Consider the following 23,703-nt stretch of genomic DNA (forward strand, 5'->3'; position numbering starts at 1 on the left):
ACAACAGAGACAATGCTGGATCATTAACCCATCCATCACAGCAGGAACTCTGCAAGATCATTTCTAACAATTAAATGGTAGAAATAATCAAAAGGTCCATCATCAAGATAATGGGTTGTATAGCAAAGAAAAACCATAAACAAAACAAAGCGAAAAAAGAAAACAAAACAAAACAAAAAACAAAAACAAAACTCTGTACTGGAAGAAAATATTTCCAAAACAATGTGACTGACAAGGGCTTAATTTCCAAGATGTACAAAGAAACTTAAACAATTCAATAAGGAAAAAACAACCCACTCAAAAAACGGGCAGAAGACCTAAGTAAACATTTCTCCAAAGAAGACAGATGGCCAACAGGCACATGAAAAGATGCTCAACATTGCTAGTTATTAGAGAAATGCAAATCAAAACTACAACGAGGTAGCATCTCACAACAGTCAGAATGGCCACCATTAAAAAGTCTAAAAAACTGCTGGAGAGGGTGTGAAGAAAAGGAAGCCCTCCTATACTGTTGGTGGGAATGTAAACTGGTGCAGCCACTATAGAAAGCAGGATAGAGGTTCTCTAAAAAACTAAAAATACAGTTGCCACATGATCCAGCCATCCCACTCCTGGGCATATATCCAGACAAAAGTATAATTCAAAAAAAGACACATGCACCCCAATATTCATGGGATAACTATTTACAATAGCCAAGACATAGAAGCAACCTAAATGTCCATCAACAGATGAATGGATAAAGAAGATGTGATATATTAGAATACTACTCAGCCATAAAAAAGAATGAAATAACGCCATCTGCAGCAACATGGATAGACCTATAGATTATTACGCTAGGTGAAGTATGTCAGAAAGAGGAAGAAAAATAACATCACTTACATGTGGAATCTAAAATATGACACAAATGAACTTATTTATGAAACAGACTTACAGACACAGACAACAAGCTTGTGCTTACCAAAGCGGAAGGGGGTGAGGGAAAGATAAATTAAGAGTTTGGGATTAGCAGATACAAACTACTATATATAAAATAAATAACAAAGTCAGACTGTACAGCACAGAGAACTATACTCAATATCCTATAATAAACCATAACAGAAAAGAATATGAAAAAGCTTACAACTGAATCATTTTGCTGTACACCAGAAACTAACACAACACTGTAAATCAACATTTCAATTAACAAAATAAAAAGTAAAAAATGTTTTAAGTTAAAGAAAAAGATAACAGGTAAATATATCGTGGTGCATTGACAAAATCCTATACATACACAAACAACAGTAAAAGTATGAATGCACTAGAAATACACATAACATGGATTATTCAAAAATACGATGTTTAGCAAAAAAGGTACAAAAGTACACATTTGGTTGGATATGAATTCTAAAAAGGCAAAAAAATGGCAAAACAATATTACACACTGTTTCATTCTAGAAACGCACAGGAATGGGAGAAACACCAAAGCCAACACTGCTTTAGGATAGTGAGTAGTTACCTCTGGGATCAAGCTCGAAGGAGATGAGGGGAAGTACACAAGGAATGGGGAAAAGAAATCACCAGACTACCATTTTTACTTGATCTTCCCAAATAAGAACAAGTTAAGGAAGGCGAGTAATACAACATAACCATAAAGTGACAGAAAACAAGATTCCGAGAAGAGGCAATAAGAAAATTCAACAAAGGAGAATGCATTTTATGCTTAAGTAGATTCAAACTATTTATGAAATTAAATGAATTACACCATTTTCAAAAGCACTAACAAAATGAAACAGAGAAAGGCTGAATTAGCTTTCAAAAAATGTCCAAGTAAACTTAGGGGGGAAAAATGACATACTAAAAATTACCAAGAGGTAGAAATACAAATGGCTAAGCAAAGCACAGGAGCTAAAACAAATGTGAACAAACACCTCAGGATATGCAGTCAAATAGATCACCAATGAAGAATATAAAGAAACATTCAAATAGTTATACTAGTTTTTATAAACCTAATGTAGTAATTTCCCCACATTTTCCATTTTCAAAGCAATTTAGAAATGTGTTCCCATGAAAAACCACAGGCTACCCAAGACACAGACAGGAAAACTCATTGCTCCATTTCTCTAAAAGCACATCTAAATTTATTTCCTAATTTCTACTATGCATTAGGATATAACTATAATGATGGCTTAGAGAATTTAGAACTCAAAATTTTTACTTAAAAATGTAAGGGCACAGTAGGTATCGCCATCAGCTTCATAAAAATGCAAGGGCAGCTCCAATATGACCCCTGGCCTGGAAACCTCCATATGCCATGGGTGTGGCCCTAAAAAGCAGAAAGAAAAAAAAAAAAAAAAAAAAAAAAAGGAAAGAAAATGGAAAAACGTGTTTAAAGCATTATGAATATGGAAGAAAAATCTAGGCTTTTTAACATTTTACTTTGTCATATAACACTAGAAAAAAAAGAAGGTAAGAAAAAAAAAAAAACAGGAGTTCCCGCTGTGGTGCAAAGAGATCAATGGCATCTTTGAAGCACCAAAGACACAATTTCAATCCCCACCCAGAACAGTGGGTTAAAAGATCCAGTGTTACAGCAATTGTGGTGTAGGTCACAACTTTACCTTGGATCTGATCCCTTGCTCCAGGAACTCCATATGCCATAGGGAACCATCCCCCAACCCCGAAAAAGAGAAAAAGAAAAAAGATCTCAGGATAGTCCTGCTATCATGACATAGCAGAGAAAACTATGTCCAATCACTTGTGATAGAACATAATGAAAGATAATATAAGAAAGACAGTGTGTAGAGAGATGTATGACTGGGTGACACTGCTGTATAGCAGAAATTGACAGAACAGTGTAAATCAACCACAATAAAATTCTTTAAAAAAGACCTCATGATAAATGAATTAAAGGATACAAAAGGAGTGTGCAAAAGGGAAATCCATGCATAATGCAAACATGGATAAATATAAGACATTCCCTGTGACTGAAAAAATAAAAATGAACAAAATGATAGGACCAGTCTGTTACCCATTAGGGTATCTTAAAAGTGGTAATATAGGAGTTCCTGTTGTGGCTCTGTGGTAATGAACTCAACTAGTATCCATGAGGATGCGAGTTCAACCCCTGACCTTGCTCTATGGGTTAAAGATCCAGTGTTGCTGTGAGCTGCAGTGTAGGTCACAGACATTGCTCAGATCTGGCGTTGCCATGGATGTGGCTGTGGCTGTGGCTGGCAGCTGCAGCTCCAATTTGACCTCTAGCTTGGGAACTTCCATAGGCCGTGGGTGTAGCCCTAAAAAGCAAAAAAAAAAAAAAGCAATATATAATATTTAGAACCATATAGTGAAAATCGTGGGCACATACACCAAGAACAAAATAAATAACATTTACCAAGTACCTACTATGTGCCACATATGCACTAAGTCATCGTTCCTCACAAATACTCTATAAGTATTTGTCATTCTTTTTTTTTTTCTTTTCTTGTTTTTCAGGGCTGCCCCCGCGGCATATGGAGGTTCCCAGGTTAGGGGTCTAATCGGAGCTGTAGCCACCAGCCTACACCACAGCAATGCAGGATCCGAGCTGTGTCTGCAACCTACACCACAGATAATGGCAACACCAGATCCTTAACCCACTGAGCAAGGCCAGGGATCGAACCCACAACCTCATGGTTCTTATTTGGATTCGTTAACCACTGAGCCACGATGGAAACTCCAGTGTTTATTATTCTTATTTTAATCAGAATCAGAAAGATTAAGCCTAATGATGATATCTGTTGAGTCATCAGTTATAGGAGAAATCTAGAAACAAACAAAATGCCCAATAGCAAGGAACTTGGTAAAGAAGGGTACAAACTTCTTAATGAAATATTAGACAACCATTTAAAATTATAACTTTGGGAGTTTCCGTTGTGGCACAGTAGTTAACGAATCTGACTAGGAACCATGAGGTTGAGGGTCCAATCCCTGGCCTTGCTCAGTGGGTTAAGGACCCGGCGTTGCTGTGAGCTGTGGTGTAGGTCGCAGACGCAGCTCAGATCCCACGTTGCTGTGGCTGTGGCGTAGGCCAGCAGCTACAGCTCTGATTCGACCCCTAGCCTGGGAACCTCCATATGCCGCAGGAGTGGCCCTAGAAAAGGCAAAAAGACAATAAATAAATAAATAAATAAATAAATAAAAATAAAATTATAATTGTGAAGATTATGTACTAACATGGAAATGCTAATACGTTACTAAGTAAAGCCTATCATGTTTTAACCATGGGGTATTTTTTTGCTTTTCCATATATCCAGGATAGCTCTGGCATCTGAGGACTTGAAATTGACTATTTGTGAATGAGTGACTGTAAGCATATGACAAGTAACATTCTGGAATATTGTTAAGACATAAACATAAACCATAAGCTCTGGGAGACTGCTGTGTTAGGAAAAAAATGTTCAGTCTGTGAAAGCCAGTCTAGATGAGTGCTCAACATTCTTATCCTTTAGCTGTTTCCTGCTTAAGACCAGGGATTGAACTTGCATCTTCATGGATACTAGCCGAGTTCATTACCGCTGAGCCACAACAGGAATGTGTTATTACTCTCCACTATACTTTTAAAGAAGTCACTCCAGGAGTTCCCGTCGTGGCGCAGTGGTTAACGAATCCGACTAGGAACCATGAGGTTGCGGGTTCGGTCCCTGCCCTTGCTCAGTGGGTTAACGATCCAGCGTTGCCGTGAGCTGTGGTGCAGGTTGCAGACGCGGCTCGGATCCCGCGTTGCTGTGGCTCTGGCGTAGGCCGGTGGCTACAGCTCCGATTCAACCCCTAGCCTGGGAACCTCCATATGCCGCGGGAGCGGCCCAAGAAATAGCAACAACAACAACAACAACAACAACAAGACAAAAAGACAAAAAAAAAAGAAGTCACTCCAGAAAGAAAGTATATGCTACAGAGATATTCTTGTCTCTCCCGAATCATGTTCACAGTGTCTCTGAACACATTAATTACAAATATCTACTATATATAAACAAAGAAAAGATACTCTCCAATGAAAAGTTATTTTGAATATTATAATCATGGATGATTTTCTCCTTCCATTGCTTTAATACCAGAGAGACAGAGAGGAAGAGAGCGAGGGAGAAAAATGGGTTAATTATCTCTCCACTCTCCACCAATGGCCAAAGCTCTTGAAAACTAACCATGAGTAGACAGAAATCTAGAAAAAAGTGATGTATTTCTTGGGACATATTTCTTTTCTAGCCTGAGACAGTCCTTTCTATCTTAAAATACTATGAGTAATTTATTCTCCAAAAAATTAAAAAGCAGACTTTAAGGAAACCCTACAAATTATCTCTAGAGCATTAGTGCAGCAACTAATATACCAGATATTGTGAAGATTCTTGCTTTTCACTTAGCCTCTCCTATCTTCAATTGCTTCCTGTGCTAGAAAGTCTATGCTTAGTGCAGTGTTGCCCTGAGGTCCACATACCTCGCCAAGCAGGAAAGAGCTCTAGCTCTAATCTTGTCTCACCTGTAAGGTTGATGTCTCCCAGCAAATCAAGAAGTTCTCCACCAGCAGAAGCTGGTTTGCTTGTAGGTGCAGTTGGAATAACAGGTGTTATATCATTTCCTCCCAACAAATCCAATAAATCATTGGCCTAAACAAGGAAATAAGACTCATCCATTAGTTACTATCTAATCTATATCTAATGCAAAGCCCTTTCAATGCTTAAAAATAAGGAAGAGAACAATCAATCAATCCAGGAACATTGAAGGGAATCAGCTAAGAGACAGGTTCTGAGGAAACTAAGATCATGAGGATCCCCAGATATGCAAGCAAAAAGCTACCTGGCTGGTGGGCTGCGGCCCAGAGGGTGGTGGTTTGGTCTCTAGAGGAGCTGGTTCTGTCTCTCCGTTTGTCTGCACAATCTCAGTAGGGCCATTTGTGGTGACTTTTTCCATAACAGGCATTCTCTCAAGCAGGGCAGACCTGAAATAATCTGAAGTGGTTAAATTCTAGGCAGTTAAACTGGATCCCCCACCCAAAACAATCACTGTAACTATACTGGAGCCAAACATGGAGAGACACAGCCCCTCCCCACTTCCCAACTCATACACTAAAATAGAAGCTGGATTATAAGAATACATGACCTAAATTCCTGGCTGGATTAAGGGCAGGCAAGAAACCTTGACTGAACAAACTGTTCACCTAAATCCCCAGAGACTGGGATTTCTCAGTGAGAGAGAAACTGGAATGAAAGAAATGTAAGTAAGTAGGTATTAGCAGCTTCAAGTCAGACACTACATAAAAGTAGGGTGAGAAAAAGATAACACACACCAGGAGTTCCCACTGTGGCTCAGCAGTAACAAACCAGACTAGGACCCATGAGGACATGGGTCTGATCCATAGCCTTGCTCACTGCCATTAGGGATCTGGCATTGCCGTGAGCTGTGTTAGGTCGCAGACGTGGCTGGGATGCAGAGTTGCTGTGGCTGTGGTGTAGGCTGGCAGCTGCAGCTTTGATTCAACCCCCTAGCGTGGGAACCTCCCTATGCCACAGGTGCGGTCCTAAAAAAAAAAAAAAAGGTGACACATCAAAATATTAATAGTAATGGTATATGAATGAGATTCTCTTGAGAAAAAACAACTCCTACTTCTTCACCAAATAAAATGGAAAATGAGGCAAACTTTCCACATTAAAAGAAGGGGGAGAAGGGAAATGAAAAAACATAGTTCACTTATTTCTTCAGAGGCTAGGCAAAATAGAACATGGACAAAACAGGAGTTCCCAAAGTGGCTCAGTGGAAACAAACACGACTAGTATCCATGAGGATGCAGGTTCGATCCCTGGCCTTGCTCAGTGGGTTAAGGATCCAGCGTTGCCATGAGCTGTGATACAGACTGGCAGCTGTAGCTCTGATTAGACCCCCAGCCTGAGAAGCTCCATATGTTGCACCTGCGGCCCTAAAAAAAAAAAAAAAAAAAAAAGAAGAGGAGGGACAAAACAGAAGCAGTCAAGCAAAGAGAACAAAATGGAGTTGGGAAGCCCAGTTAATAAAGTATGAGGAATGACTCTCTTTTACGGGTTATCATGACAATTTATTTGGGATGCTACATGCTTTGCTTAGTTTCTTTTACTTACCTCATATGGTCGTATTTCTTAAAAAGTGCATTATATTCTACTGCCCTCTGCTGGAGTTCCACATCAATGCTGCTTCCATAAATGGAAACCACTTTCTTAATTCGGCTTTAGGATAAAATGACAAACAAATTCATATACCCAAAAGAAAGTTCATAAACAAGCAGAGAGAATAATGTTTAAAACAGAGCTTTTTGGTTAAAATTCTGAAATGCTTATCTTTTCAAAACAAAACACTTTTCCTTTATCTTCATTCATCCAACACATAGATCAAGACCAATAGTTACCATTATACATACTTATTCTAGCTGTAATGCCAGATTTTGTCTCTTAAACATCCCATAACCTAGAATGCGCTAGACGAAAGTACCAATTATTAATTTGCTATAACAGAATAAATTTATAATATTAATTCTCTTCTTTAACAACTTTAAAATAAACATTAGCAAAAAAGGGTCAGGGCATCAGAGTTTTACCAAGAAAGGGTCATTACCTGACACCAAATTCTTCTACTTCACAATTTAAATAGTAAAAAACATCATCCTTCATGAGGCCTTACATTAAAAAGTAAATCACAAGGTCTAAGAAAACTAAGTTTGTCTTAAACATTAGTTGGGGAACTGACAAAAGAATGGACTTTTATTCAAAATACTTTAAAAAAAAAGCAAAATTTAAACATTTAAACACCAAAATCTTCATAATTTTCTATTCATAAAGCTCAAAATATTACAATAAATCAGAACTTGTATATGGGAAAATAACTTTGCTACTTTAGAAAACAAGCATCAGGCGTTCTCTTACGGCACAGAAGGTTAAGCATCGGCACTGTCACTGCAGCAGCTGGGTCGCTGCCATGGTGCCGGTTGGATCCCTGGTCTGGGAACTTTCACATGCCACAGGTGTGGCCTAATTAATTAATTTAATCAATTAATTTACTTAAAAAAAGAAAAAAGGAATCAGAAACCAAATTTTAAAAACATTGTTTTTTACTTCCAAAATAATCAGTGGTGGGTGGGGCGATGAGAGGGAGCAAAGTACAGCTAAAAGAAGGATTAACCATGAATTGGTGATTGTTACTGTGGAGTATTAGGTGTGTGCAATTCTTATACCTTTGCTTAAAATTTCCCATAAGGTAAAGTTTTAAAAAATTACAAGACAATGTGTTTACCCTACTTTTTCTCCATACTCACTTTACAGTACAGGTGAATCGAGTAGAAAGTTTCATAATGGCAGTGAGGGCATAACCTCGGGTCACAGAGGTGGACATATTAGAGATTAGGACACTTTCTAAAATATCCAACACTTCATCCTCTGTTACCTGGGGATTAAAAAAGGCAGTGTAAGATGAATTTTAACAGTAAATATGCAAATCTCACATCAAGTCACAGGATGCCACCAGAAGAACAATCCTGATGTCCTTACCAAAGCCTTTAATACAATCTCTGCTTTGCCAGGGTACCTGTCCAAGCTAATCCATCAACCAGAAGTAGGTAGGAGGAGGTAAAAAAGAGTGGAATACACCCACTGGGAGCTGAGAGGCATTTTATAACTTGGAGAGGCAGAAGTAGAGGAAGAAAAGAAAAAGATAAGACTACGACTGTTGTTGCCACAGCTTGTCCGAAATCCAGTCCTTTAATGAACAAACAGAAACATGGATGCCCACCTCATTTCTTCTCATCAGTCAGAGCGTAAGAGAAACACTGTCAGTCTGATGGGATGGGGAATAGGTCCTAAAGGTGGTTCTAAAATCTCACAATGGCCCAGTAAGTTCCACCTCTAAAACTGGCAGGGTTTCCAATGTCATTCTGGAACTGCTTCTTTTAAAGGTTTTCAAGGGATCAACCTCAACTCATTAAATACTACCCTCTTGGAGTGCCCATCACGGCTCAGCAGTAACCCAACTAGCATCCATGAGGATGTGGGTTTGATTCCTGACCTCGTTCAGTGGGTTAAGGATCCGGTGCTGCCATGAGCTGATGTGTAGGTGAAGACTTGGCTTAGATCTGGCATTGCTGTGGCAGTAGTGTAGGCCAGCAGCTACAGCTCCAATTCGACCCCTAGCCTGGGAACACCCATCTGCCCCTGGTGCGGCCCTAAAAAGACACAAAAAAACCAACACTACCCTCTTAAGACCAAAACCACTATTTTTCCACTTCCTTAACCAAGAGTGACAAAGGGTACCTGAATAGGCTCTTCCTCTTCACATTGGCCAGATACAAGAAGATCTCCATATTCACCTATACACCATGCAGCCACCTGCACCAAAGGTTGCTGTCAAGAGAAAATCAAAGGTTTCAGTCCTTGAAAGGTGTAATACAAATCGCAGGTCATCTAATCATAAAGGTCAAAACTGAGGCACATCTAGAGTGATAGTAAGAAGAGCATATCAGGAAAATAAAGAGGAATTTCCTCTCTAAAGTAAAAGTACTTACCTGAGAATAATCACCAAGAATTGCTTTGTACAAGCGCTGGACGGTATAGGCATGCATCTCCACACTGTTGGTTATTAACTGGATCAAGTTGGGAACTGCATCATCACGAACATAGCTCCCTGCCTAAAAGGAAATGCAGACAGTTACCCTTAGAAACATACAGTAATGATAAGAAATGTTAGCTAGTACTGCGGTTGTTCAAAGGAGACTACACAGAACACCCTCAAAGGTAAAGTTATTTCCAATTCTCATTCTCATAATTATACACCTCAAACTTCAAAGTCTTACATAAGTGAATATTCTAAGTTTGATTTTACAAAAAATGAAATAAAATCTCTGTCCAAAGTAAAAATAAATATAAAGGTTGAAAATATCAAGAGGTGTTCCTGGAGTTCCCATCCTGGCTCAGTGGAAATGAATTTGACTAGCAACCATGAGGATGCAGGTTCAAACCCTGGCCTTGCTCAGTGGATTAGGGATCCAGCATTACCATGAGCTGTGGTGTAGGCTGCAGATGCGGCTCGGAGCCCACACTGCTGTGGTTGTGGCGTAGGCCAGCGGCTATAGCTCTAACTGGACCACCTAACCTGGGAACTTCCATATGCCTTGGGTGCAACCCTAAAAAGACACACACACACACACACATACACACACACACACACACAAAAGAGGCGTTCCCATTGTGGCTCAGCAGTAATGAACCCAACTAGTATCCATGAGGATGTGGGTTCAATCCTGGCTTCGCTCAGTCGATTAAGGATTTGGTGTTGTCATGAGCTGTGGTGTAGGTCGCAGACACGGCTTGGATCTGGCATTTCATGGCTGTGGCGTAACTTCTATATGGCACAGGGCAGCCTTCAATAAATAAGTAAGTAGGAGTTCCCGTCGTGGCTCTGTGGTTAACGAATCCGACTAGGAACCATGAGGTTTTAGCTTTGATCCCTGCCCTTGCTCAGTGGGTTAAAGATCTGGCGTTGCCATAAGCTGTGGTGTAGGTCGCAGACGCGGCTTGGATCCCGCATTACTGTGGCTCTGGTGTAGTAGGCCAGTGGCTACAGCTCTGATTCAACCCCTAGCCTGGGAACCTCCATATGCCACGGGAGCAGCCCGAGAAATGGCAAAAAAAAGACAAAAAAATAAAATTAAATAAAATAAAAATAAATAAATAAGTAAAATAAATTTTGGAGTTCCTGTCTAGGCGCAACGGAAAAAAATCCGACTAGGAACCATGAGGTTGCAGATTTGATCCCTGGCCTTGCTCAGTGGGTTAAGGATCCGGCATTGCCATGAGCTGTGGTAGAGCTTGCAGACAAGGCTACATCTGGCATGGGTGTGGCTGTGGCATAGGCAGCCACAGCTATGATTAGACCCCTAGCCTGGGAACCTCCATATGCCATGGGTGTGGCCCTAAGAAGACAAAAAATAAATAAATAAATAGTATTTTAAAGTTAAAAAAGAAATTAAAAACAAGAAAAAGAGCAATCAAAAAAGATTTAAAAATTATAAAAAATTTAAAAACATTAGCAAATCAAATAAAGTAATGTATAAAAAGAATTATATGGTACAACCATGCAGGATTTATTCTAAGTATGGACACCTGCTTTGGTATTTGAAATTCAATTAAAGTCAACTGTACTTTAATTAATAAATACTTTTAAAAAAAATCAATTACTGTAACCTAGCACATCAACAGGCTAAAAAATAAAAAGCGTATGATTATAATCAAAGAACTTAAGTCAACTGGACAAATAAAAAGTTGGCGCATTTTTCTTAAAAAAGAGGTTTGGGAGTTTCCTGATGGCATATTAGGTTAGGGATCCAGTGCTGTCACTGCAGTGTCTAGGTTTGCTGCTATGGCACAGGTGAGATGCTTGACCAGAGAACTTCCATATGCCACAGGTGCAGTCAAAAAAAATTAAAAATTAAAAAAAAAATGTTTTAAAGTATGACAAAATATTAAAAAGAGGGTTTAGAAAAACGAGGACCCTGAATTCTCAAATACTAAACATTCCTTAGTTTTAAAAGGTTTTAATTTTCATAATCATTCTTCTTCAGGAGTTCTAATTTTTCCCTTCTTTTGAGCCTCATAAAACCTTTAGGAGTTCCTGTTGTGGCGCAGCGGAAATGAATCTGACTAGGAACCATGAGGTTACAGGTTCTATCCCTGGCCTCACCCAGTGGGTTAAGGATCCAATATTGCTGTGAGCTGTGGTGTAGGTCACAGATGCAGCTTGCATCTGGCGTTGCTATGGCTGTGATATAGGCCAGCAGCTATAGCTCCGATTAGACCCCTAGCCTGTGAATCTCCACATGCCACAAGTTTGGCCCTAAAAAGTCAAAAATAAATAAGCAAATAACAACAACAACAAAAAAACCTTTAAAAAATATGTCCTGATTGATTCATCCTATCTTTTAAAAAATAGTTCCTTATTATTAAGTACATTTATTACCTTTTACAAAATTAACTCATTGTAGAGAAAATATTTAACTGAAAATTTTATTATTTTATTATTATTATTATTTTTTGTCTTTTTGCCATTTCTTGGGCCGCTCCCACAGCACATGGAGGTTCCCAGGCTAGGGGTCCAATCGGAGCTGCAGCCGCCAGCCTACACCAGAGCCACAGCAACACGGGATCCGAGCCGCGTTTGCAACCTACACCACAGCTCACCACAACACCGGATCCTTAACCCACTGAGCAAGGGCAGGGATCGAACCCGCAACCTCATGGTTCCTAGTCGGATTCGTTAACCACTGCGCCACGATGGGAACTCCTAACTGAAATTTTTAAACAGTTAACGATAACATTCTCTCCTACAGATGTTTCATAATTTATTTAACTCATGCCCAGCTGGAGACTCCTAGCTGTTTCCAATTTTCTCCTAGTATAAATAATATTAGGATGAACACCTTTGTATATACATTTTTGTACCATGTCCCTTTGTTTTTCCAAGACAAAGTCCTAAAAACAGAATTAACAAATTAAAAGGTATAAACAAAGACTTTTGCTACACACTATCAAACCGTATTCTGGAAAGATGACACCATTTAAACCCACAAAGCAGTTCCTATTGTGGCTCAGTGGGTTAAGAATCTGAATAGTATCCACAAGCATTCAGGTTTGATCTCTGTCCTCCGTCAATGGGTTATAGATGAGCCACAACGCGAACAACTTTGTAGATTTTTTTTTTTATTTTGTTATACAAGTTTTAAAATTTCATGTGGTCAAATTTGGCCTTTTTAAAAAAAAGAAAAAAAAAACAGTTGTTTTCTTTTTTTTGCCTTTTGCTTTTTTAGGGCTACACCCTCAGCATATGGAGGTTCCCAGGCTAGGGGTCTAAGCAGAGATACAGCTGCCGGCCTACACCACAGCGACAGCAACGCCAGATCTGAGCCATGTCTGTGACCTACACCACAGCTTATGGCAACGCCAGATCCTCAACCCACTGAGCAAGAGGCCAGGGATTGAACCGGCAACCTTATGGTTCCTAATCGGATTCGTTTCTGCTGCACCACAACGGGAACTCCCATATAGTTGTTTTCTTTATATGCCACTACATTTTCGTTTTTAGTCTTAAATCTCTAATCCCTGATTATTAACTGAATGATAAACAGAAAACCTACAAAATTTTGGAAGACTACCAAAGAAAGAATTTCCTATACAACCACAATTTAAAATCGTAACTTAAAATCCAGAATAAGAGATTTCTGGTGGCTTAGTGGTTAAGGATTGGGCATTATCACTGCTATGGCTCAGATTCCATCCCGGGCCCAGGAACTTCTGGATGCTGCAGGCGCAGTCAAGAAAAAAACATGAAATCCAGAATAAATTTAGCCATTCAAAGTTTTCCGATGATTTCCTATCATATACAAAATAAAATCCTAACTCCCGTGAGTAGTCCCTGTATCAATCCTACCATTCTCTGCTTCTTTCACTCTACTGGGTTCACTGGCCTTCCTGATGCTCTCCAAACAAGTCAAGCTTGTTGCTACCCTAGGGTTTTGCAACACTTACTATTTCCTCTGATTTGTACACTCTTCCCCCAAATCTTGCATAGCTTCTCATTTCACCTCATTTCAAGTGTTCCCTCCTTTTGAGTGATGAGTCAGTGGTGCCCTGACTACCTAAAGAAACCTTGCTCATAGCCCCATACCCCACCTCTGCCATTATTATAGCCCCTTATGCTGCTTTACTATTTTTCATAGCCTTTCCCCTGCTTGACACAATTGTACATATTTCCCTATGAATTTCCTATGTCCCCAACTAGAACATAAGCTTCATGAGAACAAAGGCTTTGTCAGTCTCATTAATCAACACATCCAGCACTTAGTATATGGTGTCTTTAAAAAAAAAAAAAAAAAAAAACTACTTACCGTTGTCAGAACACGCATAATTGTGTCTATATGCCACCGTTTGGAAGGTGCATACCTGAGAAAATAATGGCATCAGCTTTAAAAATTGGAACCTGTAAACTAAGCTCTGTTTAGTAAGTTTCAAAAATCCTGTTCTACCATCTTTTTTAGGTTCACAGGTTAAATGATTATATCTAGATATGTTTTACCTTCAAAATGAGCAGTAATTCCCATTTCAAAGGGTGATGAAACTATACGTAATCAAATTCAGCTGTCCCAACTTCTGCAACAGAAGTTGCTGAGCTGAGAACTAGGGACTCTGTCTCCAGTTTTTCGGAAAACAAATCATAGTCAGGATAGGAGAGGACAGAAAAGAAAGAAGAAAAGGGGCTGTTCTCAGAACCAGGCAACACCAGGACTAGCAACGTGTTCCCTTAAATTCATAGTGAAAAGAGGAGAAATACTCATACTAGTAAAATCTTGAGGTACTTCTTCCTAAAAGTTTTACACAGAATCACAATTCAGATGCTGTAATGTGCTATTCTTTTCATTAAAAGATAACCATAGAAGAGAAGTTAAAGAATAGATATAGAAGGAGATTTTATAAAAGTAGGGGGTTTTGGTCTTAGCGTAATGCTTAACATAAATACTGGCTACAATGGCCTTCTCAAAGCTAATTTCTAATGGAAGCCTGAAATAAATGTTACATGCTTAAACATGTTAACATTTTCCCATATTTTAAAGATGCTTCCAAAAAAGTTCCAAGCATTTTTTACTGATGAATGTAAAAATTAAATCTTACTTTTCTGCAGCAAGGAAGATTCCAGATGCACAGTCTGCTTTAAATTCTGGCTCACATGAATCCAGAAAATAAAGTAATTCCTTCATCATGCCTCGGATATTATTCCCGTTTACCAGGGCAAAACTCAATTCCATTGCACGCCTTGCGGAGGGGGGGGGAGAGAAAAATTGTGATATTTACAGTGGGGATGAAACTACGACTCAGGTATGCTGTCTGTGAACACCAAGTACCAGTGGATGTATGGATGTCCTTGCATTATCTTGTCACTCCAATCTTTGCAAGTGAGATAACCAAAGTTATAAAGTTATTTTTGTTATTATTTTATTTCCCAATTCACTATTATTTTTTTCTACTGTACAGCATGGTGACCCATACACATACATGTATACATTCTTTTTTCTCACATTATCATGCTCCATCAAAAGTGACTAGACATAGTTCCCAGTGCTACACAGCAGGATCTCATTGCGAATCCATTCAAAGGCAACAGTCTGGAGTTCCCGTCGTGGCGCAGTGGTTAACGAATCTGACTAGGAACCATGAGGTTGCAGGTTCGGTCCCCGCCCTTGCTCAGTGGGTTAACGATCTGGCGTTGCCGTGAGCTGTGGTGTAGGTTGCAAACGCGGCTCGGATCCCGTGTTGCTGTGGCTCTGGCGTAGGCCGGTGGCTACAGCTCCGATTCAACCCCTAGCCTGGGAACCTCCATATGCCGCGGGAGCGGCCCAGGAAGTGGCAACAACAACAACAACAAAAAGACAAAAAAAAAAAAAAAAAAAAAAAAAAAAAGGCAACAGTCTGCATCTATTAACTCCAAGCTCCCAAAAGTTATCAAAGTTATTTTTGAATCTTCATCAATACTTATCTTCAAAAATTCCCAATTTTTGATTGGGATACACTACTAAAGACCAAAAATGCAGCTTGGCTTCAGTAGTTTATTCTATGAACCTGAAATTTAGAATACCTAAAAGGCTCAAAAATTGAGGCAATGAAATACTACCCAATTATAATACCTCTCTGCATTATTCCTTAAAAACATGATATGTAGTCACTATACTCTTCTTTTATTATTCACTTCAGTCCAAAGACGATGTAATATAGTTTACATCAAATGGTATATAAAAAATTTGAATAAAAACAAACCTTGAGAGCTAAGTGAGGTAAGAGAGAGAAAAACAAATACTGTATGGTATCACTTATAAGAGTAAGCTAAAAAAGCTGAATGCACAGAAACAGAGATTAGAAAGTGGTTACGCCACGGTCTGGGGGTAGACGTGGGCAGATGTTGGTCAAAGAGCACAAACCTCCACATTTAAGATGATTAAGTTTTCGAGATCTAGCACACACCATGATAACTAAAGTTAATAATGATGTATTAGGGAATTCCCATTGTGGCTCAGTGGTTAATGAACCTGACTAGTATCCATGAGGATGCAGGTTCGATCCCTGGCCTTGCTCACTGGGTTAAGGATTTGGCGTTGCCTTGAGCTGTGTAGGTCGCAGGCACGGCTCGGATCCCATGTTGCTGTAGCTGTGGCATAGTGTGCAGCTGCAAATCTGGTTGGACCCCTAGCCTAAGAACTTCCATATGCTGAGGGTGTAGCCCTAAAAAGCAAAAAAAAAAAAAAAGTATTATATATTTGAAAGTTGCTAAGAGAGTAGATCTTAAATATTCTCACCACCAAAAAAAAAAAAGGTAATTATGTGATATGATGTAGGTGTTAACTAAGCTATGGTGATAATCATTTTGCAAGAGGTAAGTGTAACAAGTCAATGTGATGTACATCTTAAACTTACACAATATCTCAAAAAACCTTGGGGGGGAAAAACTGAAAAGGGGAATGAAAAGAAAAAAGAACAAAAAGGCATGTGCTATGAGAGCAAATAAGTTTCTATAACTGCCTATCAAATTGGCAACCAAGGCCAATATGGACTATGTTTAATATATAAAAGTTATAAGGTTACTATATGCATCTTTTCATACTTTGGTCAATATTGTCAAATAAGGCATATAAATTGACTTTCAAAAATACCAATTTAATAAGTAGAAAACACTTTCATCTTAGTTAATCTACAGACAACAAACACTCAATCCTGGGAATTCCTGTCTTAGCACAGTGGGTTAAGGATCCAGTGTTGCCACAGCTGTGGCATAAGTTGCAGCTACAGCTCTGATTTGATCCCTGGCCTGGAAACTACCATTTGCCATGGGTGTAGGGGGAAAAAAATGACACTTCGATCCTTACAGAAATGCAATTACCTTACATGTATTAATCCAGTTAATCCTACATAACCTTTTGAAGTGGGTACCCTTGTAACCACATTTTATATATGGGGACAATCGAGGCACAGAAGGCTGTGACTAGACTAAGTTTATTAAGGGGAGTGCTAGGATTTGAAATGAGATGCCTTCTGGCTCCAGAGTCTAAGCTCCTACTGTTATATAACCTTTAAAAGAGACCCAGGCTTTATTTTTGATATGCAAAGCCAGTCAGGAGCTATGAAGAAACAATACAACAGAAGTCAGAAAGTCTGATTTCTATTCCCAGGTCTGCCATGTACAAGGGATAAGGTTTAGAGTAAGTTATTTGATTTGGGACTATATTTTAGCAAATCTGTTAATGGGGGAAGAAGTAATTGCTTAGCCTCTCTTACTGGCTCTGACAACCAATTGAGAGGGTGTTTATAAATCCTTCTCAAAACATTATGTGAAAATTGTTACTGAATCTAGGTCTTATCTTTAGTTTGCCCAAGCACTTAGCAGCTGTTCTCTGTGAATAAAAGGAACTCAATTACCAATAAATATTTGTTAAGTGAATGGTATCAAAGATCATTTTGAATTTAATTTTTTCTGGATATGAACGGTAAACCAAAAAAGTTCATTGAGGCCAACTAAAACGAGGTTGTACAAACACCTACAGTTATTCCAAGAAGAGAATCAGCAGAATTACCCCATCAAGGAAAAAGCATACATGATTTCTCAAAGTGCTGTATGCTGCCTAACATTCCTAGATCCACTGTTCCAAGAAACAGAGCCACCTCTAGTGACTTAGGGCATAAGTACTGTGAGAAAACGTGTGCTGTCAGCAAGGTGAGTTTCAGCATTGTGATAAAACACTCGGCCGATGGATCACTCCGTATTTTCATCCTCCAGCACACAGAACACAGTACCACCGTTAAGTGAACGTATGCCCAGCTTATCTGTACCTGTTTTATTTATCAAATAACCAAGAACAACTTCAGTGTGCCCTTAAGTATTCCTTACTGGCCTCTTTCATTGACCTAAACGTACCCCTGCCAATCCTTTCGAAAAAAGATGTACTCTGCAGAGCATTCATCTATGGAAATAAAGACTAAATGTCAACTTTTGCCGTCTCAAACCTTTACAAAGTTATCAGGTAGGGGGTGGGAAAAAACTTTAAGGAATCTGTTACCGTTTTATTGAGACATCCAAATCTTTCAGACAGTCCACAATTGTGCTTCTGTGCCTCTGTACTGCATTATGATCTGTCTGCACAGTCTTCAACAAAGATGTCAAAGCTACATATCTGGATAAAACAAGGTTATAGAAGAACAGAATTAAAATGTAAAATTCAGGATAATTATCTGCTAATGACAAAGAAAATGACCAGAGACTAAGGGAAAGCAAACACTTGTAAATATTTAAAAGACAAGAGAGAGTGAGCAAAGTGAAATGGAAACATCATAAAGACATAAAAAATTGTAATCTAAAGTTGTGGAAACCAGGAGGCTTGGATTTAAATCTACATTCATGATCAAGTCCATTTAAACTTTTAAAAAGTGGTTGACTCAATTCTTTTGAACTCTTAAATAGTACAACAAAATAAGCAGATAGGATGCCTTTGCTCAGACTGTCTGAGCCCCAAAACGCAAGAGGAAACTATTCCAATTTTATCACTTACAATTTCTCTGCTCTTGTTTGCTGTCAGTACCAAAACTACCCTGCAAAAATTTGAGTTTAAGTATTTAAAAATTCTCCTGGAAGGAGAAGATAATTCAGGGTACCATAATGATTATGTCCACATTTTTTCCAATCTTAACATGGTAAGAATAAAAGATAACACTAATAAATTCATAAACTTTTAAAAAGTACTTGGAGTTCACAAACATGTTGCAGGTTTACAAGTGAAATGCTATGTTTTTCTTCTTAATTTAGAGCAGGGGTCAGCAAACTACAGTCTACCCGCAAAAACCCAGCCCTTTACTGTCTTGTTTTATCCGTTAATTTTTATCAGAATATACGCACACTCATTACTTACACAGTCTATGGCTGCTTTCACACCAAGAAGTGGAGCTGAGTAATTGCCAAGGAGACCCTAAGTCCCAAGGAGTCTAAAAGGAACATCTGGTCCTTTATAGAAAAAGCTTGCTGGGAGTTCCCTTTGTGGCTCAGGGGTTAACGAACCCGACGAGGATCCATGAGGATGCGGGTTTGATCCCTGGCTTTGCTCAGTGTGTTAAGGATCTGGTGCTGCCGTGAGCTGTGGTGTAGGTCCTAGACGAGACTAGGATCCCTCATTGCTGTGGCTCTGGCACAGGCCAGGAGCTGTAGCTCCAATATGACCCCCAGCCTGGGAACTTCCATACGCCAAGGGTGCAACCCTAAAAAATAAAGGGAAAAAAAAAAAAGAAAAAGCTTGCTGATTCCTAAACTATAAGGAGACTAAAATTTAAGTCATAAGGCAAATCCTCAAATTCTTAGCAAAACAGTTAAGACCAGACTAAAAATAAAAATCCTTAGGTGGAGTTCTAGGTATGTTGCTCAATGTATGTGTGATCTTCAGCTTATAATATCAAGGTACAAGCTGTTTTCCAGTTGACTTACCTAATATTCTTGTCATTGTTCAATAAGAAGCGACCCAGGATATTTATGGCAAGGACCTATAAAGAAAGAGCATTAAGTTAAAAATTTAGGAAAATTAAATGTCTATATTGTTTAAGAATCACTTCCTGGTCTCTGATGGGTGCAAAAAAAACACGGTTAATTGGTACTTCCATAGATTGCAAGCCAAAAAAAAAAAAAAAAATTCCTGAAAGTGAATTCTTAAAGCCATATTCTATTTCAACAGTAAATGCTGAAAGGCTGTTTTAAAGTTTTTATATTGTTAGCAGAAGAATAATATTGGCACAGCCTCACTGGAGGGAAATCTGGCTATAACTTTAAGTACTTAAAATGAAAATACATCCTCTGCTTCAACAATTTCACTTCTAGGAATCTAGCTGACAAATATACTTATACATATGCACAAAAATCTATAGCAACACTATCTATAATCACAAACAATAGGACATATCTAAATGTTCAATAGCAAATTTATCAAATGCACTATGGCATAGCCATACCATGAAATATATACAACATTAAAAAGAATGAATTCTGATACATGCTATATAACACAGAAGTACCTTGAAGACATTATATTAAGTGGGATAACTCAGACACAAACACCCCATATTAAATGATTCCACTTATGTGAAATGTTCAGAATAGGCAAATCCATAGAGACAGAAAGTAGAATGGTCATTGCCAGGAGTTGGACACAGGGGATAATGGGAAGTTTCTGCTGAATGGGTACACAGCTTCAGTTTGGGAAAACCAAAAAGTCCTGAAGATAAATGGCAGTGTTGATTGCACAACATGACAATGTACTTAATGACACGAAACGATACAGACTTAGATGTGGTTAAAATGATAAATTTTATGTCATCTGTATTCTACCACAATCTTTTTATTTTTTTAAATTTATTTTCATTTTTATTTTTGTCTTTTTGTCTTTTCTAGGGTTGCACCCGCAGCATATGGAGGTTCCCAGGCTAGGGATCTAATCAGAGCTGTGGCCACCAGCCTATGCCACAGCCACAGCAAATGCAGGATCCAAGCCACGTCTGCGACCTACATCACAGCTCACGGCAACGCCGGATCCTTAACCCACTGAGCGAGGCCAGGGATCGAACCTGCAACCTCATCGTTCTTAGCTGGATTCATTAACCAGTGAGCCATGATGGGAACTCCTGCCACAATCTTTTTAAATGAGAGTGGTCTCTATACATGAATGTGGACTAGCTGCAGCATAATGGTTTCACCTAATGTGAATATACGGTAGCAGACAAGCTAGATGATGAAAAGAATTGTACATAAATACTGTAGTGTAGTTAGTAAATTTGTTTCTTACAAAGCTATGGGCTTGCAATTCTTAATATGTGGTTGAAGGAATGAATAAATTCTTGGGGGAGAGTTTTTCCTTACAAATGAATTTCAATTATTTAATGAGGAAAAGATGAGGGAAATAGAAAGGTATCATTAGAATACCAACCTAATAACTGTTGCAGACAAGAACCTTAATGGATAATAAAATTGATGGGCAAAAGTCTGAGGAGAACAGGATATCTGCATAGTCTCAGAGAATTTCCTCCAAAATATATTTTCTTGTCTTTTAACGGCCACACCCACGGCATTTGGAGGTTCCCAGGCTAGGGGTCAAATAAGAGCTGTAGCTGCCAGCCTACACTGCAGCCACAGCAACACGGGATCTGAGCCACGTCTTCGACTTACACTACAGCTCATGGCCACATCAGATCCTTAACTCACTGAACAAGGTCAGGGATTGAACCCACGTCCTCATGGATACTAGTCGGGCTCATTAACCACTGAGCCATGATGGGAACTCCAATATTTTTAATTATAAAGGGAAAAAGAACGATTATACAGTGGGGAGACACTGCATACACCACTTTCACCAAAAGATCAAGGTTAGTATCACCAGTAATGAGACAAACAGATAGCATGTACTTCCTGATATGCAACTGAGAAAGGCATACCATTTCTATAGTAGTCCTGCCAAAAATGTATAACCTCAATCTAATTACAGGAAAATATCAGAGCCAGACTGAGGGACATTCTACAAGGTAAATGATCAATACTCTTCAAAAGCGTCAAAGTCATGAAAGACAAGGAAAGATGAGGGAACTATCACAGGTGGGAGGAAACTAAAGAGACAGGACAATAAACACAATGTGGGATCAGAGATTGGTCCTCGAACAGAAAAAAGACATTAGTAGAAAAACAGGGAGTTCCCATTATGGCTCATTGGTTAACGAATCTGACTAGGAACCATGAGGTTGTGGGTTCGATCCCTGGCCTTGCTCAGTGGGTTAAGGATCCGGCATTGCCATGGGCTGTGGTGTAGGCTTCAGACTGTGCTTAGATACCGAGTTGCTGTGGCTGTAGGTGCAGGTCAGCAGCTACAGCTCCGATTTGACCCCTAGCCTGGGAACCTCCATATGCCGCAGGAGGGGCTCAAGAAATGGAAAAAAAAAAAAAAAAAAAAAAACCTGGTGAAATCTGAATAAGGTTTGTAATTTAATGGCACAGAACCAATATTAATTTCCTATTTTGATAATTATGCCTCAATTATTCAAGATGTTAACAACAGGGGAAGCTGAGTGAAGGGTATATGGGAACTCTGAACTATTTTTGCAACATTTCTGTAAGTCTAAAATGATTTTAAATAAAAAGTTTTTAAAAGTGGAGAAGACAAGAAATACACACGTACAGACACATTTATTATTTGTTTTATTTTGGTTTGGTTTTTTTGGCCACATCCATGGCATTTGGAAGTTCCAGGGCCAGGGACTGCAGCAGCTTCGGTTGCTGTGGAAGTGTGGGTTTGATTCCCCGCCCAGGGCAGAGGGTTAAAGGATGTGCTGTTGCCACATCTATGACGTAGGTCACGGCTGCAGTTCAGATTCAGTCCTTGACCCAGGGACTTCCATATGCTGCAGGTGCGGTCATCTAAAAAAAAAAGAGTTCCCACTATGCCTCAGCAAGTTAAGAATCTGACTAGTATCCCTGAGGATGCAGGTTCAATCCCTGGCCTCAGTCAGTGTATTAAAGGATCCAGCATTGCTGCAAGTCGCAATATAGGTCACAGACAAGGCTTGGATCAGGCATTGCCATGGCTGTGGTAGAAGCCAGCAGATGCAGCTCCAATTTGACCCCTAGCCTGGGAACTTCTGTGTGCTTCAGGTGCAGCTCTAAAAAGACCAAAAAAAAAAAAAAAAGAATGAATTAAAAAAAAAAAATGAACTCAATGATATCTGGTCTTATTTGAAGTGATTGAGCCCAACGCAAATCGAGGATCTAATAAAAGCTTATTCAGAAATGCAGGGGGGTTCCCACTGTGGCTCAGTGGGTTACGAATCCAACTGGTTTTCATAAGGATGCGGGTTCAATCCCTGGTCTTGGTCAGTGGGCTGAGGATCCGGTGTTGCTGTCAGCTGTGGTGTAGGCCAACAGATGCAGCTCCAAATCAACCCTTAGCCTGGGAACTTCCATATATTGCAAGTGCGGCCCTAAAAAGCAAAAATTAAAAAAAGAGAAGAAAAGAAATGTTACCTTCACTCAACATTATCTATATACCTACCTATACCTAAAATCTTCCAAATTTTATTATAATCAGTATTAAGCCTTCAGTGGAGGAAATGAAACTTCGGCCACCAAAAACACAGCATTACACATTCTGCATCATTCTTTCCTAAAGCTGATTTCCAAATGGAATTCATTTCCAAGAGAAGAAAAGATTAAGACTTACTCGCAGTCCACTTTCCGACTTAATATCCATGATAGTCAAAACCGTTTCATAAAGAATAGCATTTCCTACATTTTTACTAGTCTCCGTGTTAGTGGCAACCTGAAAAAGACAGGGTGTTAGTGATAAAACAATGCTTCCAAAAAATATGCAGATGTAACAAGGACATCTTGTGACTTAAGATGACAACCACCAATGAAAAAACGAATAAAAATTGCTCCATATAATCACAACCATTCTACTCTCTACTACACTGAAATGAGTATTTACTATAATGCAAGTTTTGGTCTACTCACCTGTGCTAGTATGTCATTCATAGCCTCACTTGAGTCATCATCATTTCGTCCTAAAATTCTTAATAACCGCAAAATTCGTACCTAATGTGCAAAATACGACAAATGTCAACAAAT

At 39.0% G+C, this 23,703-nt stretch overlaps 1 protein-coding gene and 1 non-coding gene across 3 annotated transcripts in view; both read right to left on the reverse strand.

Annotated features, from left to right (window-relative positions):
* The window catches only part of AP1G1 (adaptor related protein complex 1 subunit gamma 1), an 89,762-nt gene that overhangs the window by 11,147 nt on the left and 54,912 nt on the right, over positions 1 to 23,703 (reverse strand). Inside the window, exons 8-19 of one of the 2 annotated variants that reach the window (XM_003481797.5) lie at positions 23,590 to 23,670; positions 23,297 to 23,395; positions 19,531 to 19,586; positions 18,119 to 18,232; positions 14,688 to 14,828; positions 13,907 to 13,961; positions 9,533 to 9,655; positions 9,282 to 9,371; positions 8,291 to 8,418; positions 7,104 to 7,208; positions 5,809 to 5,950; positions 5,492 to 5,618 (exon numbers count right to left, since the gene is read on the reverse strand). In XM_003481797.5, the coding sequence (XP_003481845.1) occupies positions 5,492 to 5,618; positions 5,809 to 5,950; positions 7,104 to 7,208; positions 8,291 to 8,418; positions 9,282 to 9,371; positions 9,533 to 9,655; positions 13,907 to 13,961; positions 14,688 to 14,828; positions 18,119 to 18,232; positions 19,531 to 19,586; positions 23,297 to 23,395; positions 23,590 to 23,670 (1,261 nt within the window). Of the gene's footprint in view, positions 1 to 5,491; positions 5,619 to 5,808; positions 5,951 to 7,103; positions 7,209 to 8,290; positions 8,419 to 9,281; positions 9,372 to 9,532; positions 9,656 to 13,906; positions 13,962 to 14,687; positions 15,380 to 16,258; positions 17,722 to 18,118; positions 18,233 to 19,530; positions 19,587 to 23,296; positions 23,396 to 23,589; positions 23,671 to 23,703 lie in introns of those variants that run through there. The other variant, XM_084959671.1, reaches the window with a different exon arrangement.
* Positions 17,759 to 17,844, reverse strand: LOC146402221 (small nucleolar RNA SNORD71). The gene has a single exon (XR_014808751.1). It is a non-coding gene; the product is annotated as a small nucleolar RNA SNORD71 (small nucleolar RNA).

Source organism: Sus scrofa, chromosome 6, assembly GCF_054392235.1.
Source record: "Sus scrofa isolate SSC_HxYL_T2T_F1_AM1 chromosome 6, Sscrofa_HxYL_maternal_Yorkshire_Landrace_v2.0, whole genome shotgun sequence".
Classification (NCBI taxonomy): domain Eukaryota; kingdom Metazoa; phylum Chordata; class Mammalia; order Artiodactyla; family Suidae; genus Sus; species Sus scrofa.